General features: G+C 44.1%; 1 protein-coding gene across 7 annotated transcripts in view; it reads left to right on the plus strand.

Annotated features, from left to right (window-relative positions):
- Positions 1 to 13,626: 13,626 nt before the first annotated feature.
- LOC147020587 (REST corepressor 1-like) overlaps positions 13,627 to 19,658 on the plus strand; it is a 46,739-nt gene continuing 40,707 nt past the window's right edge. For 2 of the 7 annotated variants that reach the window (XM_085896049.1, XM_085896052.1), the window contains exons 1-3: positions 13,638 to 13,890; positions 14,520 to 14,576; positions 16,974 to 17,054. In XM_085896049.1, the coding sequence (XP_085752175.1) occupies positions 13,710 to 13,890; positions 14,520 to 14,576; positions 16,974 to 17,054 (319 nt within the window). In that variant the 5' untranslated portion in view covers positions 13,638 to 13,709. Of the gene's footprint in view, positions 13,891 to 13,988; positions 14,012 to 14,519; positions 14,577 to 16,973; positions 17,055 to 19,658 lie in introns of those variants that run through there. The other 5 variants (XM_085896053.1, XM_085896054.1, XM_085896050.1 and 2 more) reach the window with 5 other exon arrangements.

A 19,658-nucleotide genomic window follows, 5' to 3' on the forward strand; every position in this document is an offset into this window, starting at 1 on the left:
TGCTTTGGAAATTTCACATTTTGTTGTGTATATATGGAGATTGAGGGATAGCCTTGATTGCTTACAGTAAATAAGTATATCAGCTTAGTTATAAAAGACTCGTTACTGCTTTAAATTATCAGATTTCACAACAGATTTCAACACTTATTTAGTCCAGACGATATCCGATCCTCAAAACCGAAATAATATTTTGATGATATACTTTAATTACTCCGTGGGAGTAGATCGTGGAAAATCATAATATAATGCGTGAAATTGCTTCAAGCCCCTCATTTGAAAACTATAGTTCTGACAAAAGCGATGTATACAGTGATTCGTAGCTATTATGAACAAGCCTTCAATAATATGAGTGAGGAAAGTGAAAAAAAAATTATCCTTAAGAAATCATGGCCTATTCCAAATTAGGGCATGGTTGAGTAGGCCAAAAAAGCATGGCAGCTTCAGACCCCAGTGAGGTTACCCAGGAAATGCCTTAAGACCCCAGAGAGCAAGGTAGCTATGCATCGCCTGATGAAGGATATATATATATATAAATAAGGCCGTTAATTATCTTCAAAAAGGGTGTTTTAATTAACCCAAAAGCCTGGTGTTGGCTCAGTGGTTAGAGACGTGGCTTGGGATCCAGGGTCCTGAGTTTAATCCCCGTTGGCCGCTGAATTAATACACTAGGGGGTTGACTCAGCCTGTCATCCTTCCGAGGTCGGCGAAATGACTACCAATGCGAACTGGTAGAGGGGCACTGCATCAGCGACACAGTCGCGCTTCCAAGAAATGATAGCTACCTTGGCAGCTAAGCTGCCATACGCAAGAAGAAGAAGAAGAAGAAGAAGAATTAACCCAAACATCCAATTTTCAGACATGCACTTCCTTGGAGTTCCCTGAGTATGCATGCAAAGTTTCAGGCTGCTTGATTTTATGGTTTTGGAGTTATGGACACACACACACACACACACACACACACACACACACACACACACACACACACACACACACACACACACACACACACACACACACACTGCCTTTATTCATGAAGATCAAGTCCTTCTTGCTTTATTCTTTGCCCCTGAGTGAATAATGGCAAAGTCTTTTGTTTAAGTAAGATTGAAGAAGAATACATGTTATAGTTAAATCTGCTCTTATGTGCCTTTTTGCTTGATGTGCCTTAAATGATTGATTGCTTGTGTGTTTGGAATAAATAATTCTTTGTTGCTATTTCCAATCTGTCTCGGTTGCCTTTTCCTTTATTGGTCTAATGTAGTACACAAGTAAGGTTAGATAGGATGATCTTCCCCAATAATTTTCTTTGTCAGCCAGCGCACACTCACTGAAACGCTTGCCAGTAATCCGAGTGTGCGCTGAGGGCACTGACCCCAATTAGCCAGCCGTCCACAGGTAAGGTATCACGCCAAATCGTGTAACCTTGCCCGCACTGGCCGTGCCAATCGGCGCTCATGGTTTCCTCGCAACCTGCCGGTGTGCAGAGTGATCTGTGCCCAGTGGCCTCAGGACCGGGTGTTCAGCAGGGACCCAAGTGCTTCCCCTCGTGGCAAGCCTCAAACCCCAGATCCACAACAATATCGTGCTATGTACATTGTGAAATAGCATGCTAAATATCATGCGCCATGTACCATGCTATATTTATCATGATATATTTATCGTGCAATATCACGCAATTTATCGTGCTATATACTCTATATTGTGAAATATTGTACTGTACATCCTGAAATATTGTGTCATATATCATGCTATATTTATCAGGCAATATAATCGTGAAATATCACGCTATTTATCGTGCTATATATCGTGTTGTATACTACATATTGTGAAATATTGTGCCATATATCATGAAACATCGTGAAATATCATGCTATTTATCGTGCTATATATTGTGAAATATTGTGCCATATATCATGAAACATCGTATTATATCGTGTGTGTGTGTATGTATATATATATATATATATATATATATATATATATATATTTATATATATATATATATATATATATATATATATATATATATATATATATATATATATATATATTTATATATAGTGCTGTGCATCGTGAAATATTGTGCCATACATTGTGAAACAGCAATTATGCAATATATCGTGAAGTATTATGCTATATAGAGTGAAATATCATGTTATATATTGTGAAATATTGTGCCATATCATGCTATATTTATCATGCTATATTTATCATGCCAAATATTGTGAAATATCGTGTTTTCATATATATATATATATATATATATATATATATATATATATATATATATATATATATATATATATATATATATATATATATATATATATATATATATCTGTTCATCATGAAATATTGTGCCATATATTGTGAAATATCGTACTATATATCGTGAAATATCGTGCTATATATCGTGAAATAATATGTTGTATATCGTTTAATATTGTGCTAAATATCATGAAATATCATCCTATATTTATCATGCAATATAATCATGAAATATCATGCTATTTATCATGCTATATATTTTGAAATATCATTATATATATATATATATATGTATATATACACATCGGGAAATATTGTGCTGTACATCGTGAAATATTGTGCCATATATTGTGAAACATCGTGAAATATCATGCTTTATATGTGAAATATTATGCTATATAGTGATATATCGTGCCATATGTTGTGCTAAATATCATGAAATATTGTGCTATATCTCGCAAAATATCGTGAAATAGCATCCTATATTTATCGTGCTATATATTGTGAAATATCGTGATATATATATATATATATATATATATATATATATATATATATATATATATATATATATATATATATATATATATATATCGTGCTGTGCATCGTGAAATGTTGTGCCATATATTGTGAAACATCGTGAAATATCATGCTTTATATCGTGCTATATCATGAAATATGCTATATATAATGAAACAACATGCTATATATATCATGAAATAATATGCTATATAGTGATATATCGTGCTATATATTGTGCTTAATATCGTGAAATATTGTGCTATATCTCGCGGAATATCGTGAAATACTGTGCGCTATATAGTGAAATATATATCGTGCGTTATATCGTGTCATATATTGTGCTAAATATCGCGAAGTATCATGCTATATATCGTGAAATGTCGCGATATATATATATATATATATATATATATACATATATATATATATATATATATATATATATATATATACATATATATACATATATATATTGTGAAATATCATGCTATATTTATAGTGCAATATAATCATGGCAAATCATGCTATTTATCGTGCTATATATTGTGATATACAGTATATATTGTTGTGGTTCTCACCGCGCCAGCATGCGGGCGACCGCTTTTAGCTAATTCGCGGCCGCACACGCCCACCGACCGCGGCAATCCAGTCATAGCTTCCGGATCAACGCCAAAACCCAGCTACGGGTGTTGTTAACCACACCATAGATCAGCCAACTCTTCTGTCCACGCGCTACAGGGTCGATCGCTGAATTATCGATGTACCAAATTATTCGCGTAGACAGAAATGCCGGGGATCTACACCTCAACGGAGCCTGCACGAAAACGAGCCGCTTTTAAGCAGCTCGTTCCGTTTGAGATTTGCCGAGCGGTTTTATATCGCCGAGCCCAGTCGGATCCGATTACTTTATCGGCTATTAAAAGCCAGCTAATATTCTGAACGCAATTACGACAGCTCAATGGAGGAAGGGACGCAACGAGCAGGTGAATATTCAACAAAAGGGACATTTATTTAGAACACATGCATGCATACAGTCAAGGCAATGAATGGGGGTAGGGACAAGACACGAGCAAACAAAAGAACTACAGCCGTTCTATTTATTATTTACATGCACTTATCGGTTCTACTTTGACAAGGCGCCACAACTTCCATGCAAAGAAAACCCCAGGAAAGGAAAGGGTAGAACAGGACCCGTAGGCATTTAATGTTCCGCGGAGTTGTGGAGACCGAAAGAGCTCCGCGAGATTGTGCAGGTTACCTGCCACCCTCGTGGTGACTCGCTGGACGACCCTCAATGTGTTGCCGTCAACACGGCAGCTGGTGTGATGGCGACTCGGTTGGTCCGGGCCTCGCCGTGCGGCCTGGTTGATCGGGACTAGTCGACGACGCCTCAGAGGAGCGAACGGGCCTTGCTCTTTTTAGAGTTGATGCTCTTTTAAGAGCCCGCCCACTCCTCAACGTCGCTCGGCCTGTCCCAGGGCCCGATCACCTTGGACCGTTATGTCGCTGTCTGGCGACCTCTCGCCGGCTGCCTCCACCGACCAACTGCTCTGCACTGGACTCGAACCTCTCCCAGACTACAAGCTCCGCTGCGCTCCGACGAGCAACAGCCCTGCACCGGACTCGAACCTCTCCCAGACTCCAAGCTCCGCTGCGTTCCGACGACCAACAGCCCTGCACTGGACTCGAACTGGAACTGGCGCTCTCCACCCTGACTCTGAACGAACTGCACTCGACTTCGAACCCAGACTCCAGCTCGACTGACTCTCCTCGCATCAACTGCCGGCTTGGCCTCCCAGCGCGCCCTTTTATGGGGTACAGGGGTGCGTTTGGTCTTTTACCTCTGACCCTTCACCCCCAGCTGGCTCCGCCCCTTTTGTCATTTTGATCCGATCTCGCCGCCAAACGCGGAGAAAGCGGATGTGGTTGAAATCACCGGCTCTCGCCCCAACGAAGGAGTCCCCGCGTCTGTCGGTGGAGATGCTGTTCTTTGAGGATGCTGTTGCTGGCAACAAGATTGCGGCGTTTGTGGAGATGAAAGGGAGGAGATGATGTTGTCGTTCGTTATGGCGAAGGTGGTGAGATGTTGGCAGTTGTGGCGGAGGTGGTGAGGAGATGATGTTGTTTGTTATGGCGAAGGTGATGAGATGTTGGTGGTTGTGGTGGAGGTGGTGAGATGATTGTTTGTTTACCAAAATAAAGATGGCAAAAGAATAATGGCTAACTCAAAGATGCACAGCCCGGTTACACGAATAATTTTCCGTTAAGCATCGGTGGGGAAATCTATCTGGACACACTTATCGACATCACTGATCTTCGGGGAACCTGAATGGTGATCTGTGAATTTCCACAACCGTAACAATATATATATATATATATATATATATATATATATATATATATATATATATATATATATATATATATATATATATATATATATATATATATATATATATATATATATATATATATATATATATATATATATATATATATATATATATATATATATATATATATATATATATATATATATATATATATATATATATATATATATATATATATATATATATATATATATATATATATATATATATATATATATATATATATATATATGCCTGGTGTTGGCGCAGTGGTAAGGGCAGTGGCTTGGGACCCAAGAGGTCCTGAGTTCAAGCCCCGTTGGGACACTGAATTAATATATGTATGTATATGTATATATATATATATATATATATATATATATATATATATGTGTATATATATAATGTGTATATATATATATATATATATATATATATATATATATATATATATATATATATATATATATATAAACCAAGTCGAAAACACCAGGGGGTTGACTCAGCCTGCCATCCTTCCGAGGTCGGCGAAATGAGCACCAGTTGTACTGGGCCTGGTGTATGCCCCGGTTAGAATAGGTGTACCATATCCCTGTGTGTCGTAAGAGGCGACCAGGGTTGCGTCAGGAAGGGCATCCGGCGTAAAAACCTATGCCAAATCATTATGCGGACAACAAAACGAATTTCCATACCGGATCGGTCGAGGCCCGGGTTACCAACGACCGCCACCGGTACCGGTGGTCAGCAGGGTACCAGTGGAAATTGTGCTACTGCTGGGCGAAGGAGGAGAAGGAGACTGGGAAGGCGAGTCCGGAGGCAGTGGGAGAGGGGGAAGGGTAGAAGTGTGGAGGTGAGAGTTGGAACTCTGAATGTTGGGACGATGACTGGCAAAGGGCGAGAGTTGGCTGATATGATGGAGAGAAGAAAGGTGGACATACTGTGTGTACAAGAGACCAAGTGGATGGGGAGTAAGGCGAGGAGCATTGGAGGTGGTTTCAAACTGTTCTACCATGGTGTGGGTGGGAGGAGAAATGGTGTCGGGATAATCCTGAAGGAAGATCATGTCAAGAGGGTATTGGAGGTGAGGAGGGTGTCTGACCGAGTGATGAGTGTGAAGTTGGAAATTGAAGGGGTGATGATGAATGTCATCAGTGCATATGCCCCACATATGGGGTGTGAGATGGAGTATAAAGAAGATTTCTGGAGTGAGTTAGATGAAGTGGTGGAGAGTGTATCCAAGGATGAAAGAGTGGTGATTGGAGCAGATTTCAATGGACATGTTGGGGAAGGGAATAAAGAGGATGAGGAGGTGATGGGGAGGTATGGTCTCAACAAGAGAAATGTGGAAGGGCAAATGGTGGTAGAGTTTGCAAAAAGAATGGAAATGGCAGTGGTAATTACGTATTTCAAGAAGAAGGAGGAACACAGGGTGACATACAAGAGTGGAGGAAAGTGCACACAGGTGGATTACATCTTAAGTAGGAGATGCAACCTGAAAGAGATTAGTGACTGTAAGGTTGTGGCAGGGGAGAGTGTAGCTCGACAGCATCGATTGGTGGTCTGTAGGATGACTTTAGAGGTGAGGTTGAGGAAGAGAGTGAGGGCTGAACCAAGGACCAGATGGTGGAAGCTGAAGGAGGAAGACTGTTGCGTGAAATTTAGGGAGGAGGTGAGACAGGCGTTGGATGGTGGTAAAGATGGGTGGGATGATTGGGCAACGACAGCAGAAGTTGTGAGGGAGATAGCTAGGAAGGTACTTGGTGTGACATCTGGACAGAGGAAGGAAGATAAGGAGACTTGGTGGTGGAATGAGGAATTACAGGAAAGTATAAGGAAGAAGGGGTTGGCGAAAAAGAAGTGGGATAGTCAGAGAGATGAAGAAAGTCGGCAGGAGTACAAGGAGTGGCGTCGAAAAGCAAAAAGAGAGGTGGCTAAGGCCAAGGAAAAGGCATATGATGAGCTGTATGAGAAGTTGGATACAAAAGAAGGGGAAAAGGATTTATACCGATTGGCAAGACAGAGGGACCGAGCTGGGAAGGATGTGCTGCAGGTTCGGGTGATAAAGGACGCAAATGGGAATGTGCTGACGAGCGAGGAGAGTGTGTTGAGAAGGTGGATGGAGTACTTTGAGGAGCTGATGAATGAAGAAAATGAGAGAGAGAGAGAAGGTTGGAAGAGGTGGAGATAGTGAATCTGGAAGTGGGGTGGATCAGTAAGGATGAAGTGAGGACTGCTATGAAGAAGATGAAAAGTGGAAAGGCAGTTGGCCCAGATGGTATACCAGTGGAGGCATGGAAGTGCTTAGGAGAGATGGCAGTGGGGTTGTTAACCAGATTGTTTAATAAAGTCTTGGAAAGTGAGAGGATGCCGGAGGAGTGGAGATTAAGTGTGCTGGTTCCGATTTTCAAGAATAAGGGTGATGTGCAGAGCTGTGGAAATTACAGAGGGATAAAGTTGTTAAGCCACACCATGAAGTTGTGGGAAAGAGTAGTGGAAGCTCGGTTGAGAGGAGAGGTGACGATCTGTGAGCAGCAATATGGGTTTATGCCAGGAAAGAGCACGACTGATGCGATGTTTGCTTTGAGAATGTTGATGGAGAAGTATAGGGAAGGCCAGAAAGAGTTACATTGTGTGTTTGTGGATTTAGAGAAAGCTTATGATAGGGTGCCAAGAGAGGAGTTGTGGTATTGTATGAGGAAGTCGGGAGTGTTGGAGAAGTATGTGAGGATCGTGCAGGATATGTATGAGGACAGTGTGACAGCGGTGAGGTGTGCGGTAGGAATGACGGACCGGTTTAAGGTTAAAGTGGGATTGCACCAAGGATCGACTCTGAGCCCTTTCCTGTTTGCAATGGTGATGGACAGGTTGACGGACGAGATCAGACTGGAGTCTCCATGGACCATGATGTTCGCGGATGACATCATGATCTGTAGGGAGAGTAGGGAGCAGGCTGAATCGAGCCTTGAGAGGTGGAGGTATGCACTGGAGAGAAGGGGAATGTTAGTCAGTAGGAGTAAGACGGAGTACATGTGCGTAAATGAGAGGGAGGGTGGTGGTATGGTGCAGTTGCAAGGAGTTGAGGTGGGGAAGGTGGATTGGTTTAAATACTTGGGATCAACTGTCCAAAGTAACGGAGAGTGTGGGAGAGAAGTGAAAAAGAGAGTGCAGGCAGGATGGAGTGGGTGGAGAAGAGTTGCAGGAGTGATTTGTGACAGAAGGGTAGCTGCAAGAGTGAAGGGGAAAGTATACAAGACGGTAGTGAGACCAGCTATGTTGAATGGTTTGGAGGCGGTGGCGCTAACAAAAAGACAGGAAGCGGAGCTGGAGGTGGCAGAGTTAAAGATGCTGCGATTCTCGTTGGGAGTGACGAGGATGGATAGGATAAGAAATGAGTGTATTAGAGGGACAGCGCAGGTAGGACGGTTTGGAAACAAAGTGAGAGAGGCAAGATTGAGATGGTTTGGACATGTGCACAGGAAGGAAACGGAGTATATCGGGAGAAGGATGTTGAAGATGGAGCCGCCAGGCAGGAGGAGAAGAGGAAGGCCAAAGAAGAGGTTCATGGATGCGGTGAGGGTGGACATGCGGGTGGTTGGAGTGTCAATGGAAGATGTGGAGGATAGAGCGAAATGGAGACAGTTGGTCCGCTGTGGCGACCCCTAACGGGAGCAAGCCGAAAGAGGAAGAAGAAGATTTATATATATATATATATATATATATATATATATATATATATATATATATATATATATATATATATATATATATATATATAGTGAAATAGTGCTGTACATCGTGAAATGTTGTGCCATATATTGTGAAATATCGTGCAGTATGCTATATATATATATAGTGAAACAACATGCTGTACATCGTGAAATATCATGCCATATATTGTGCTAAATATCGTGAAATATTGTACTATGTCTCGTGAAATATCGTGGAATACTGTGCTCCACATCGTGAATATATATATCGTGATATATTGTGCCATATATCGTGAAATATCATGCCATATATCGTGAAATATCATGCTATTGTTATGATGCCGGGCGTCGGCGGCGAGCACGACCACTGGATGGAGCAGTAGAGTCAGCTCCACCGAACATCCCCAATTTAGATCGTGCTCCTCAGAGAACTCCGAAACGCACGGGTCCCTTACAGGACCGTGGTCGCCAATATTTCGATGGCATGAGGTCGGGTCCACTTGTTTAACTCCAATTTACCTCAGTACTCACGCCGTCCAACTATCGGGGAAACCACACCCTCGGCTGACTCTGTCCGATCCGAGTTGCGGGTAATGGCTCGGATCCGGCATAACCGAGCGGAGTTACCAGAGCCGTGCCGGACCAAATGTACAACTACAGCAACGGCCTTCCTAATTCCCGTTCGCAGCACGGCAAACAAATGGCAGAAAGGACAAGGACGAGCTGGGACATTTAACAATAGGGGTATTTATTTACAATAGGGGGAAGGGAACACACAAAGAGCAGAGTTATCCGACTAAGCAATGCAACCAATGTACAATGAAAGCACTTCACAATTATACTTATAGACGGGGCCCACGGACACACACACGCACACACAGATACCCAGAAAGAGAGATGGACCTCGAGGTCTTTATTATTCCTTCAGCTCGGAGGGAAGTCGAGCTGAGGGACGACAACGTGGCTGGCTACCTGGCCGCGTTCGCACGGCTCGACGTCCGCACCTTCCCGGAGCACCAGTCGCCAAAGAACGGACCAGGGCAGCCGAACCCAGAGGAGGCGAGACGAGGTCATCTCCCGTGATGAGATGGTCGACCTCTTGTCGTGCGCCAGATGAGACGCCTCGGATGCGCGCGGTGCAGTCAGACACAGACCAGACTGAAGCACGCTCGAGCCGAGAAGAACGCATTTATTCCTTCTTTCTTTTCTTTCCTCGTCCTTCTCAGGCGCGGTCCGCTCATCCGTGGCCTGCTCTCATTGGGCGGACCGCGTGTCACGACTCCACCTTCTTGCAAAGGACCGCCCCGGCTCTGATCTGCTCGTTGCCCATTGGCCGCAAAATGACGCATACCCTTATTTGGCGCCAGGCCAGAACGAAACGCTTCGTGAGCGCGCCAAGAGCGCGGACAATACCAAGAGCAGAGTTGTTGTTGTCGTTGTTGATGTAAAAATCCTAGCTATAAAATAATCCATAGTGCACACATGTAATTCCCATGAGACAGAAGGGGATGGATTCTAACTGTACACATACTTATCGACATAACTAACCTTGGGACCTGAATGTTGAGTGCGCATGGTTTCCAGATTCGTAACACTATATCTTGTTATATATCGTGAAATATCGTGAAATATCGTGCTATATATGGTGCCACATCGTGCCATATCTTGTTATATTGTTACGAATTTGGAAGCCTTGTGCACACACACTGACAGCCGTCCCCGTAGCTTAGTTATTTCGATAAGTATGTGTTTCTCGTTAGAATCCATCCCCTATGTCTAATGGGAATTACGTGTACATGCGCTGCGAAGTTATTTTATAGATAGGATTTTTACACTTACGACAACGCCAACAACAACACTGCTCGAGGAATTGTCCGCACTGTCCGGTCTTTTGGCGACCGGAGCTCCGGGAAGGGGTGGACGTCCAGCTGCGCGCTCGCGGCCAGGTAGCCAGCCGTCCTGACTCCCAGCCAAACTATCCTCTGCGGCTGTAGAGCCGAATAAAGACCATTTGGGTCCGTTTATTTTGTGTGTGCGTGTGTGTGTCTGTGGGCCCAATCTATAAGTAGGAATTGTACATACTTGCATTGCGTAGTCGTGATAATTATGCCCTTTCATGCTTCCCTCGTTCCCCCGATTATCTATCTATAATTCCAGCTGTGTGTGTGTGTGTGTGTGTGTGTGTGTGTGTGTGTGTGTGTGTGTGTGTGTGTGTGTGTGTGTGTGTGTCTGTGACCGCTGTTTCTCGACAACCACTGGTCCGATCTAATTGAATCTTGCCAGGTATGTTGCTGGGGGCCTGAGTATGTGCCTTTTCAAGGTTTGATATTAATCGGACAAGTGCTTCCTGAGTTATGGCCATTTATTTACCAAACCAATAACAGAACACGTTGCTGCGTAGGCATGGCCGTTGGGGAAGAGATCCTCAGCTGCGTTCCCCATTACGGGTTACAACGTACGGACTTCCGGATAGTGATGACTTACTGTGTTGTAATAATTTCTCGATTTCTTATGCGCATTTATAGATAAACACAATGCCCCAATCCAGTCGTCGTTTACGAGAGCGAAGGAACGGCCTGTGTAGTTGTTTGAAAGTTTTTTTTTTGGTTTGCACGTACGGCCACGCATGTACGGGCACGTGAGTGCGAAGGAACGGCCTGTGTGGTTGTTGTTTCTGGTACACGTTTTTTTTTTTTTGCACTACGGCCACGCACTTGCAGGCATGTACTAGTTGTTAATAAATATCCCTATTGTTGAATGTTTCAGCTCGTCCTTGTCCTTTGGCCGCTGCTGCTGTAGTTGTGCATTTGGACCGACGGGACCTCGGTAACCATCCGCTCGGGTTACGCACGGGTCGAGCACGGAAACGGCTCGTCCCGTTCGAGCTCCGTCGAGGGTGTGAATTCCTCGGAAGCTTGCCACGTGGGTCTCTAGGCACATACTCTAGGGACCTGAGTGTGTGCCTTTTCAAGATTTGATATTAACCGGACAAGTGATTCCCAAGTTATGGCCATTTATTTACCAAAGCAATGACAGGACACGGTACTCCTCCTCTTCTTCTTCATCTTTCGGCTTGCTCCCGTTAGGGGTCGCCACAGCGGACCAACTGTCTCCATTTTGCTCTATCCTCCACATCTTCCATTGACACTCCAACCACCCTCATGTCCGCCCTCACTGCATCCATGAACCTCTTCTTTGGCCTTCCTCTTCTCCTCCTGCCTGGCGGCTCCATCTTCAACATCCTTCTCCCGATATACTCCACTTCCCTCCTGTGCACATGTCCAAACCATCTCAATCTCGCCTCTCTCACTTTGTCTCCAAACCGTCCTACCTGTGCTGTCCCTCTAATACACTCATTTCTTATCCTATCCATCCTCGTCACTCCCAACGAGAATCGCAGCATCTTTAGCTCTGCCACCTCCAGCTCTGCTTCCTGTCTTTTTGTTAGCGCCACCGCCTCCAAACCATACAACATAGCTGGTCTCACTACCGTCTTGTATACTTTCCCCTTCACTCTTGCAGCTACCCTTCTGTCACAAATCACTCCTGCAACTCTTCTCCACCCACTCCATCCTGCCTGCACCCTCTTTTCACTTCTCTCCCACACTCTCCGTTACTTTGGACAGTTGATCCCAAGTATTTAAACCAATCCACCTTCCCCACCTCAACTCCTTGCAACTGCACCATACCACCACCCTCCCTCTCATTTACGCACATGTACTCCGTCTTACTCCGACTGACTAACATTCCCCTTCTCTCCAGTGCGTACCTCCACCTCTCAAGGCTCGATTCAGCCTGCTCTCTACTCTCCCTACAGATCATGATGTCATCCGCGAACATCATGGTCCATGGAGACTCCAGTCTGATCTCGTCCGTCAACCTGTCCATCACCATTGCAAACAGGAAAGGGCTCAGAGTCGATCCTTGATGCAATCCCACCTTCACCATAAACCGGTCCGTCATGCCTACCGCACACCTCACCGCTGTCACACTGTCCTCATACATATCCTGCACGATCCTCACATACTTCTCCACCACTCCCGACTTCCTCATACAATGCCACAACTCCTCTCTTGGCACCCTATCATAAGCTTTCTCTAAATCCACAAACACACAATGTAACTCTTTCTGGCCTTCCCTATACTTCTCCATCAACATTCTCAAAGCAAACATCGCATCAGTGGTGCTCTTTCCTGGCATAAACCCATATTGCTGCTCACAGATCGTCACCTCTCCTCTCAACCGAGCTTCCACTACTCTTTCCCACAACTTCATGGTGTGGCTTAACAACTTTATCCCTCTGTAATTTCCACAGCTCTGCACATCACCCTTATTCTTGAAAATCGGAATCAGTACACTTAATCTCCACTCCTCCGGCATCCTCTCACTTTCCAAGACTTTATTAAACAATCTGGTTAACAACCCCACTGCCATCTCTCCTAAGCACTTCCATGCCTCCACTGGTATACCATCTGGGCCAACCGCCTTTCCAGGCGGACACGGTACTATGACGTCATAATTGACGTCACAATTCTTTCCCCCCCCCCCTTTTTAATTTTTTTTTTTTTTTTTGCACGTACGGCCACGCACTCGTTTAACTTAATTCGAATAAACGACATCGAATTTAATATTTCTTTTAAATCACGCGTTCGGTCATTACCGTTACTTGCAGTGACAAGGTATCTGACGGCCGACGAGGGAGACCGCTGGCATAAAAATTCGGAACAAAAAAAAAAAGTTACGAAGAAGGTTCGAATGAATAAGGGAAGCAGATATCGAGCAAAAGAAGGAATTAGGAATGAACGAAGTGTAAGCAACAGGGCAGGTCCGGCCGAGCTTGATGGAGAGACCCAGGAAGATGCTCGGAGTGGCCGAGAGGAGCGTGGACAAGGACGTGGACACGAGAGACGGTGACAGGGAGAGACATCGGGTGCCCAAGAGGCGTCGAACGTTGTCCGCGGGTCGAGGATTCCATGCGGAGGTCGGGGAGAGCGCAGGGGATTCGAGCGAAGACGAGAGAGGTGAGTCGCTCCTGGAGTGCGCTGGGGTCTTGAGAGGACGAGCGGCGAAAGGTGTACGACGCGGTGGTAAGAGGAAGAGGAAGAGGAGGAGGAGGAGGAGGAGGAGCGGCGAGCGGGTGAGGTAAAATAAAAAAAATGTCCGTGAGGTAAAGCCGTTGCCAATTAGGCCCACGCGCGGTAATGGGGACGAGCCGAGGAGGGAGGGATGCGGGAGAAATGAGCAAATTCTGACTAGTTCGCAGGCCGTAGATATATTACGTCGTACTGAAAGCAATCTTTATTTTACCTGATGGCATGCCGAACGTGGAATTGGAGACGGCAAGCCTTTCGAGCGGTGTATAGGTAGCGTGTCGTTCTGCCGCGCTGGTCGCCTCGTTCCATATTCGTCAAAGCTTTGTTCGTGGCGACTGTTGCGAGAAATGTTAACGCGAAGGTGCACGATGTACGAATATTGTGGATAGACGGTGGAAGGCGTCGTGGTGACGTGCTGTGAGACGATGACGCGAGCAGCTGAAGGAGAGAGAGAGAGTACGAGTGAGTGAGTGAGTGAGTAGCTTGCCCTGCTGGCAAGATGGCCGAGAGGAGAAAGCGCCAAGCTTTGCCCCCTGTTTTATCCTCCCGTTCCGCAGATGGCACGATGCGTGTGGGAAGCGATTACCAGGCGACCATTCCCGACTACCAACCAGGTACGTGTCGCGTGCGCGGCTCCCGTACGGGGAAGCCCACAACCTGACAGGAGGGGGCTCATTGTGCACATTTGATGTAATAATCCCACCTTTGTGACGTTTGTGATGATTTAGTTTACAAAAAAAAATTTAAACGTTTTTCTCATTGTTGTATTGTTCTCATGACAAAGGATGTTTTTTTTGTTTTGTTTTTTTTCCTCCTCCCCCCCCCCCTTTTTTTCCTTTTGTCATTTCAATGGATCTGCTTGTATTGTTCTCACATGATCCACGAATACTTACAAGGAGTTCTTTCTTTGTCTCGTTTAAATGTGTTGAATGTTTTCCCCTGTTTGTGCGGAGTCGCGAGAGGATCCATCCTGCATGATGGTGTCCCAAATGAGAGAGAGAGAGAGAGAGAGAGAGAGAGAGAGAGAGAGAGAGAGTGAGAGAGAGGTGGTGTAGAGTGAGAGAGAGAGAGAGAGAGAGAGAGAGAGAGAGAGAGAGAGATAGAGATAGAGATAGAGATAGAGATAGAGATAGAGATAGAGATAGAGATAGAGATAGAGAGATAGAGATAGAGATAGAGATAGAGATAGAGAGATAGAGAGATAGAGAGATAGAGAGATAGAGAGATAGAGAGATAGAGAGATAGAGAGATAGAGAGATAGAGAGATAGAGAGATAGAGAGATAGAGAGATAGAGAGATAGAGAGATAGAGAGATAGAGAGATAGAGAGATAGAGAGATAGAGAGATAGAGAGATAGAGAGATAGAGAGATAGAGAGATTGATATTGATTGGGGGATGGGTGCGAGGCACGTGTTTTTGTTTTTGAATCTTCGTTAACGATCCGTTGATTGGCTGTGTTTGATCGGCTTGCCAAAACTTGCTCTCGCTCCCAACGGTAACCACGCTTGATATGGTCGTGTTGTCCTTCATGATCGTGATCCGCTTGTGATAAAGTGCGTTTCTTTTCTTTTTTTTTTTTTCATGATTTTTCTGGAGATGAGCGTATCTATAGATGGGCTCTGTGTTCCCTCTTCTTGTGGAATAATTGTATGGTCGCAGTAGCGTGACGAGATCTCTGATGGGGGGGGGGGGGATCTAGATCTCTGATGGGGGTGGGGGTATCCAGATATCTGATGGGGGGTATCTCGATCTTCGATGGGGGGTATCTAGATCTCTGATTGGGGGGAGGATCTAGATCTCTGATGGTGGGGGCGGGGGTATCTAGATATCTGATGGGGGGTATCTAGATCTCTGATGGGGGGAGGTATCTAGATCTCTGATATGGGGGTGGGGATATTTAGATATCTGATATGGGGGGGTGGTATCTAGATCTTTGATGGGGGTAACTAAATGTCTGATGGGGGTAACTAGATATCTCATGGGGTGGAAATCATTGGAGGTAAAAAAAAAAATTTTTAATGTAATAACCACCAGATGTCAATTCCAACAGAGATTGGTTTAATTATGCATCGTAACAATTCAATATATATATATATATATATATATATATATATATATATATATATATATATATATATATATATATATATATATATATACACATATACACACTGCATCGTCGCATGACTCACAACAGCTATACTGCTGATGTAGTGCCATTACCGGTTTCGAATCTGAAACTTGTTTGGGGTGCCACCTGTCGGTGATGCTGCTTCCTACTCTTCCTCTTCATGAATCGTCACAGGGTCACCATGCCAGTTGTGCTGAGGCATAGATTGGCTGCTTGTGACGAGCGACGTGCTCTCTGATAGGACACGAGATTATGTCGAACATACCCAGACATATGTATTGACAAAACTAAGGGAAACTACGAAGAAGAAGAAGAAGAAGAAGAAGATGACGTGACATTTTTATTATTATTATAATTATAATTATTATGTAAGTATAAAGGATGGATGGATGCTTCCTTGGTGGTAAATCACAAGTTGTCATAAAATTTCACAATTTTTGGTGCTTATTGGTTAACAAATGTAAAGGGAAAATGAGACTATGGTTGCTACTGTGCTCCCTGGAAAAATATATCTGTCTCTATAAGGCATATATTACGGACGATAAATGCAAATCGTTCACGAGCTTTTGTCGCATGTGCAGATTGGGGTGGTCATCTCCATGCCTGCAATCAATCACACCCCCTGTGTAGTTATCCTCATGTGCCAAAACCTTTGCAGGAAGGCTTACTCGCGAGGGAGAGACGAGGATAAGGGTGTATGAAAAGTGGTTTGAGAAAAGATAGGATTACAAGTGTCGGGAAGGAATGGAGCATGTTAAGGTTGGGGGTGGGGGGGGGGTAAAAACAATGCCACATGTGTAATCCATTTATATGAGATTTATGCCTAAAGTTATACAGCTTGAGATATATTATAATTGATGAATGTGCGTGTTTTCTACAGACGCACCTCCCCGTCCGAACGAGAAAGAGGTGATGGGCATGCTCGTATGGTCACCTCAACATAACATTCCTGAAGCCAAGTGTAAGTCTACTTTTGTTGATTTCCATCTGGAAAGGCACTCGGTCAAGCACATACCTCCGCCATGTTATACCTCATCCACAAGAACATATCGGGCCCAATACTTTTTTGAGATATCATGCTGTACAGTACGATATCGTTTTTGGCCCAATCTCTCAATGGTGAAGAATCACTTGAAAAATGAAAAAAATTCTCGTATCTGGATCTGGATTTGGTTCTTCACCAAAATCCAATCAATTCGTCCTTGGTACACACACCCAACCTGACCACCAAGGTTCGTCTGAATCCGTCAACTTTTTGAGATGTTGTGCTCACAGACAAACAGACAGGGGTGAAAACATAACCTCCGTACACATTTTGGTGGTGGAGGTAATGAAATGGAGAATTTTAAATTATATTATCACAGGTTAGACTTTTACCAAACCCAAAGGATTGCTTTTTTGTGAAATAAAAATTCGTGAAATTACTGCTTCCCCTCTCATTCAGATGATGCTAAACGGTTATTGCCCTTTTACTGACGAGACGAGAAACACCCGCTCCCTTCGGAAGCATTGGCAAGTCATCTACTACCCTCGCAAGGGAGGGGTGCAGGAAGTGGGTTACGCTGGGTACTACCAACATGTATGCAAAATTTGGTGGAGATCGGGCCAGCCGTGTTTTTAATACTTTTTTTCTAAGATTTTCAGACACACACACACATACATACATACATATAATTGCCCTATTCGTCCCCTACCGGTTTTATCGGAGGGGCCTATAGGTTTGCTTGCCATCTGTCCATTTGACTGAACTGTCGTTTTTCAGACTCCCCCCCCCATACCCTTTAACATATTCAACTGAAACTTGGTACATGGCTTTATTATGATAAGTTACAGAACAAGTTCGAGTTTCAGGGCGTTTCGTCAATTTTTCAGAGTTATACACTTTTTGGACTTGGAAAATATCACATCGGTAGGGGACATGTATTGCAAAGCAATTCTTGCTCTTGTTTAATGTAGTAAGATACAAAATTGAAGCTCATGGAAAAGCGAGGAGACCGAAGGTAAAATGGCACCTTCCAGGCTGTTTCAAAAGTCTTGTTATTTGGATTGTCTGTATTCAACATTATTAATTGTAACTAGCAAGGACTCGTGGAACCTCCGCGGTGAATGCCCTTGCTCGAGAGAATTCCACATAGTTTGGGTGGTGTATAGGCAACAGACACATGCCTCCATTGCTCCCAAAAATGAAAAACAACCCTGGTTTGAAGCAAAAACATGCCCACTGCTCATGTGCATATATAATACAGTGTGATTATATAGCTCGGATAGATTCAAATTGCACTGGCCCATAGGCTGACACCAGAGGCCTGAAGCCTGAGGCTGATGCGTACTGTGGCCTTCACAAAGCCTGTGATGCCTATCGGCTCCAACTTTCTGATATTTGATCATTTTACAAGTCGCTTTGGTTTTTCTTTACACTGAATGGAAAACTTGTAGGGAGGACATGGCGATTGTGAATATGACTGCTCTGAAGATGTCTTCCTTTGCGTAGCACCAAAATGTTGGCTATATGATTATTCAGGTTACAGCTTGTGGGTAGAGTCAGGCCAGCTGTCCAACTAAAGGGTGGAAAGGAGCATTACACACACATACATGGACGGATGGGTGAATAAGTGCATTATTATTATTATTATTTATATCGAGCATTATTTATTTTTCTGGTTATGTTCTAGGAAGTTGGGAAAATTGTCTCCACCAAGTTTCTTCACAAAGAGTAAATTTGTTGTACGCCACATAACAACGAAGTAAAATGGTGCCTTGAGATGAAATCTGTAATCAAGATTCAGTGGCTTTCTTGTAACTATTTCAAAGAGAGATACCCACCCAGCAAAAACTGCATTCTTCCCAATGTCAAGAAGTTCCAGAAAGGAGGCACTGTTCACATTCTTACGAAATCTGGAAGAAAGAAGACTGTGCGTTCAGAAGAGAGCATTGAGGCAGTAAGACCATTCATCATTCAAAGTCCAAAGAGATGCACTCGTCGGCGCTCACAAGAGTTTGGTCTTTTGCACACGACCGTCTTTCGAATCCTGAGGCAGGCCATAAAACTTTATCCGAACAATGTGCAGATCAAACGCTCTTCCACACACTGACAAAACAAAGAATTTTGACGACAGGGTAATCTTCTTCAAGATACAGCACATCTGGTCTCTCCATTCCCCATTCCGCTGGACGTCTTTCTCTGAGGCTATGCGAAAGACCGTTTCCATAGACAACCCTCGTAACGTTGAGCAGCTCAAGAGGGCTATTGAGTGTGTACTGTTATGGTTTCCCACCCGTTCGGCGTGCAGACGACCGCTTTTAACCAATCGCGGCCGCGAGCCCACCGGACGGGCAAACCTAGTCACAGCTTTCGGATCAATGCCGAAATCCAGCAATGGGTGCATTTTTAATCACACTGTAAATCAGCCAACTATTCTGTCCACGCGCGACAGGGTCCGATCGCCGAATTGTCTCGTTACCTAAGTATGCGCGTAGACAGAAATGCCGGGGATTTACACCTCGACGGGACCTGTATGGATACGAGCCGTTGTACGCAGCTCGCGCCGTTTGCGATTTGCCGAGC

The sequence above is a fragment of the Eptatretus burgeri genome, chromosome 9 (genome assembly GCF_056783735.1).
Source record: "Eptatretus burgeri isolate ZD-2024b chromosome 9, Ebu_testis_v1, whole genome shotgun sequence".
NCBI lineage: Eukaryota > Metazoa > Chordata > Myxini > Myxiniformes > Myxinidae > Eptatretus > Eptatretus burgeri.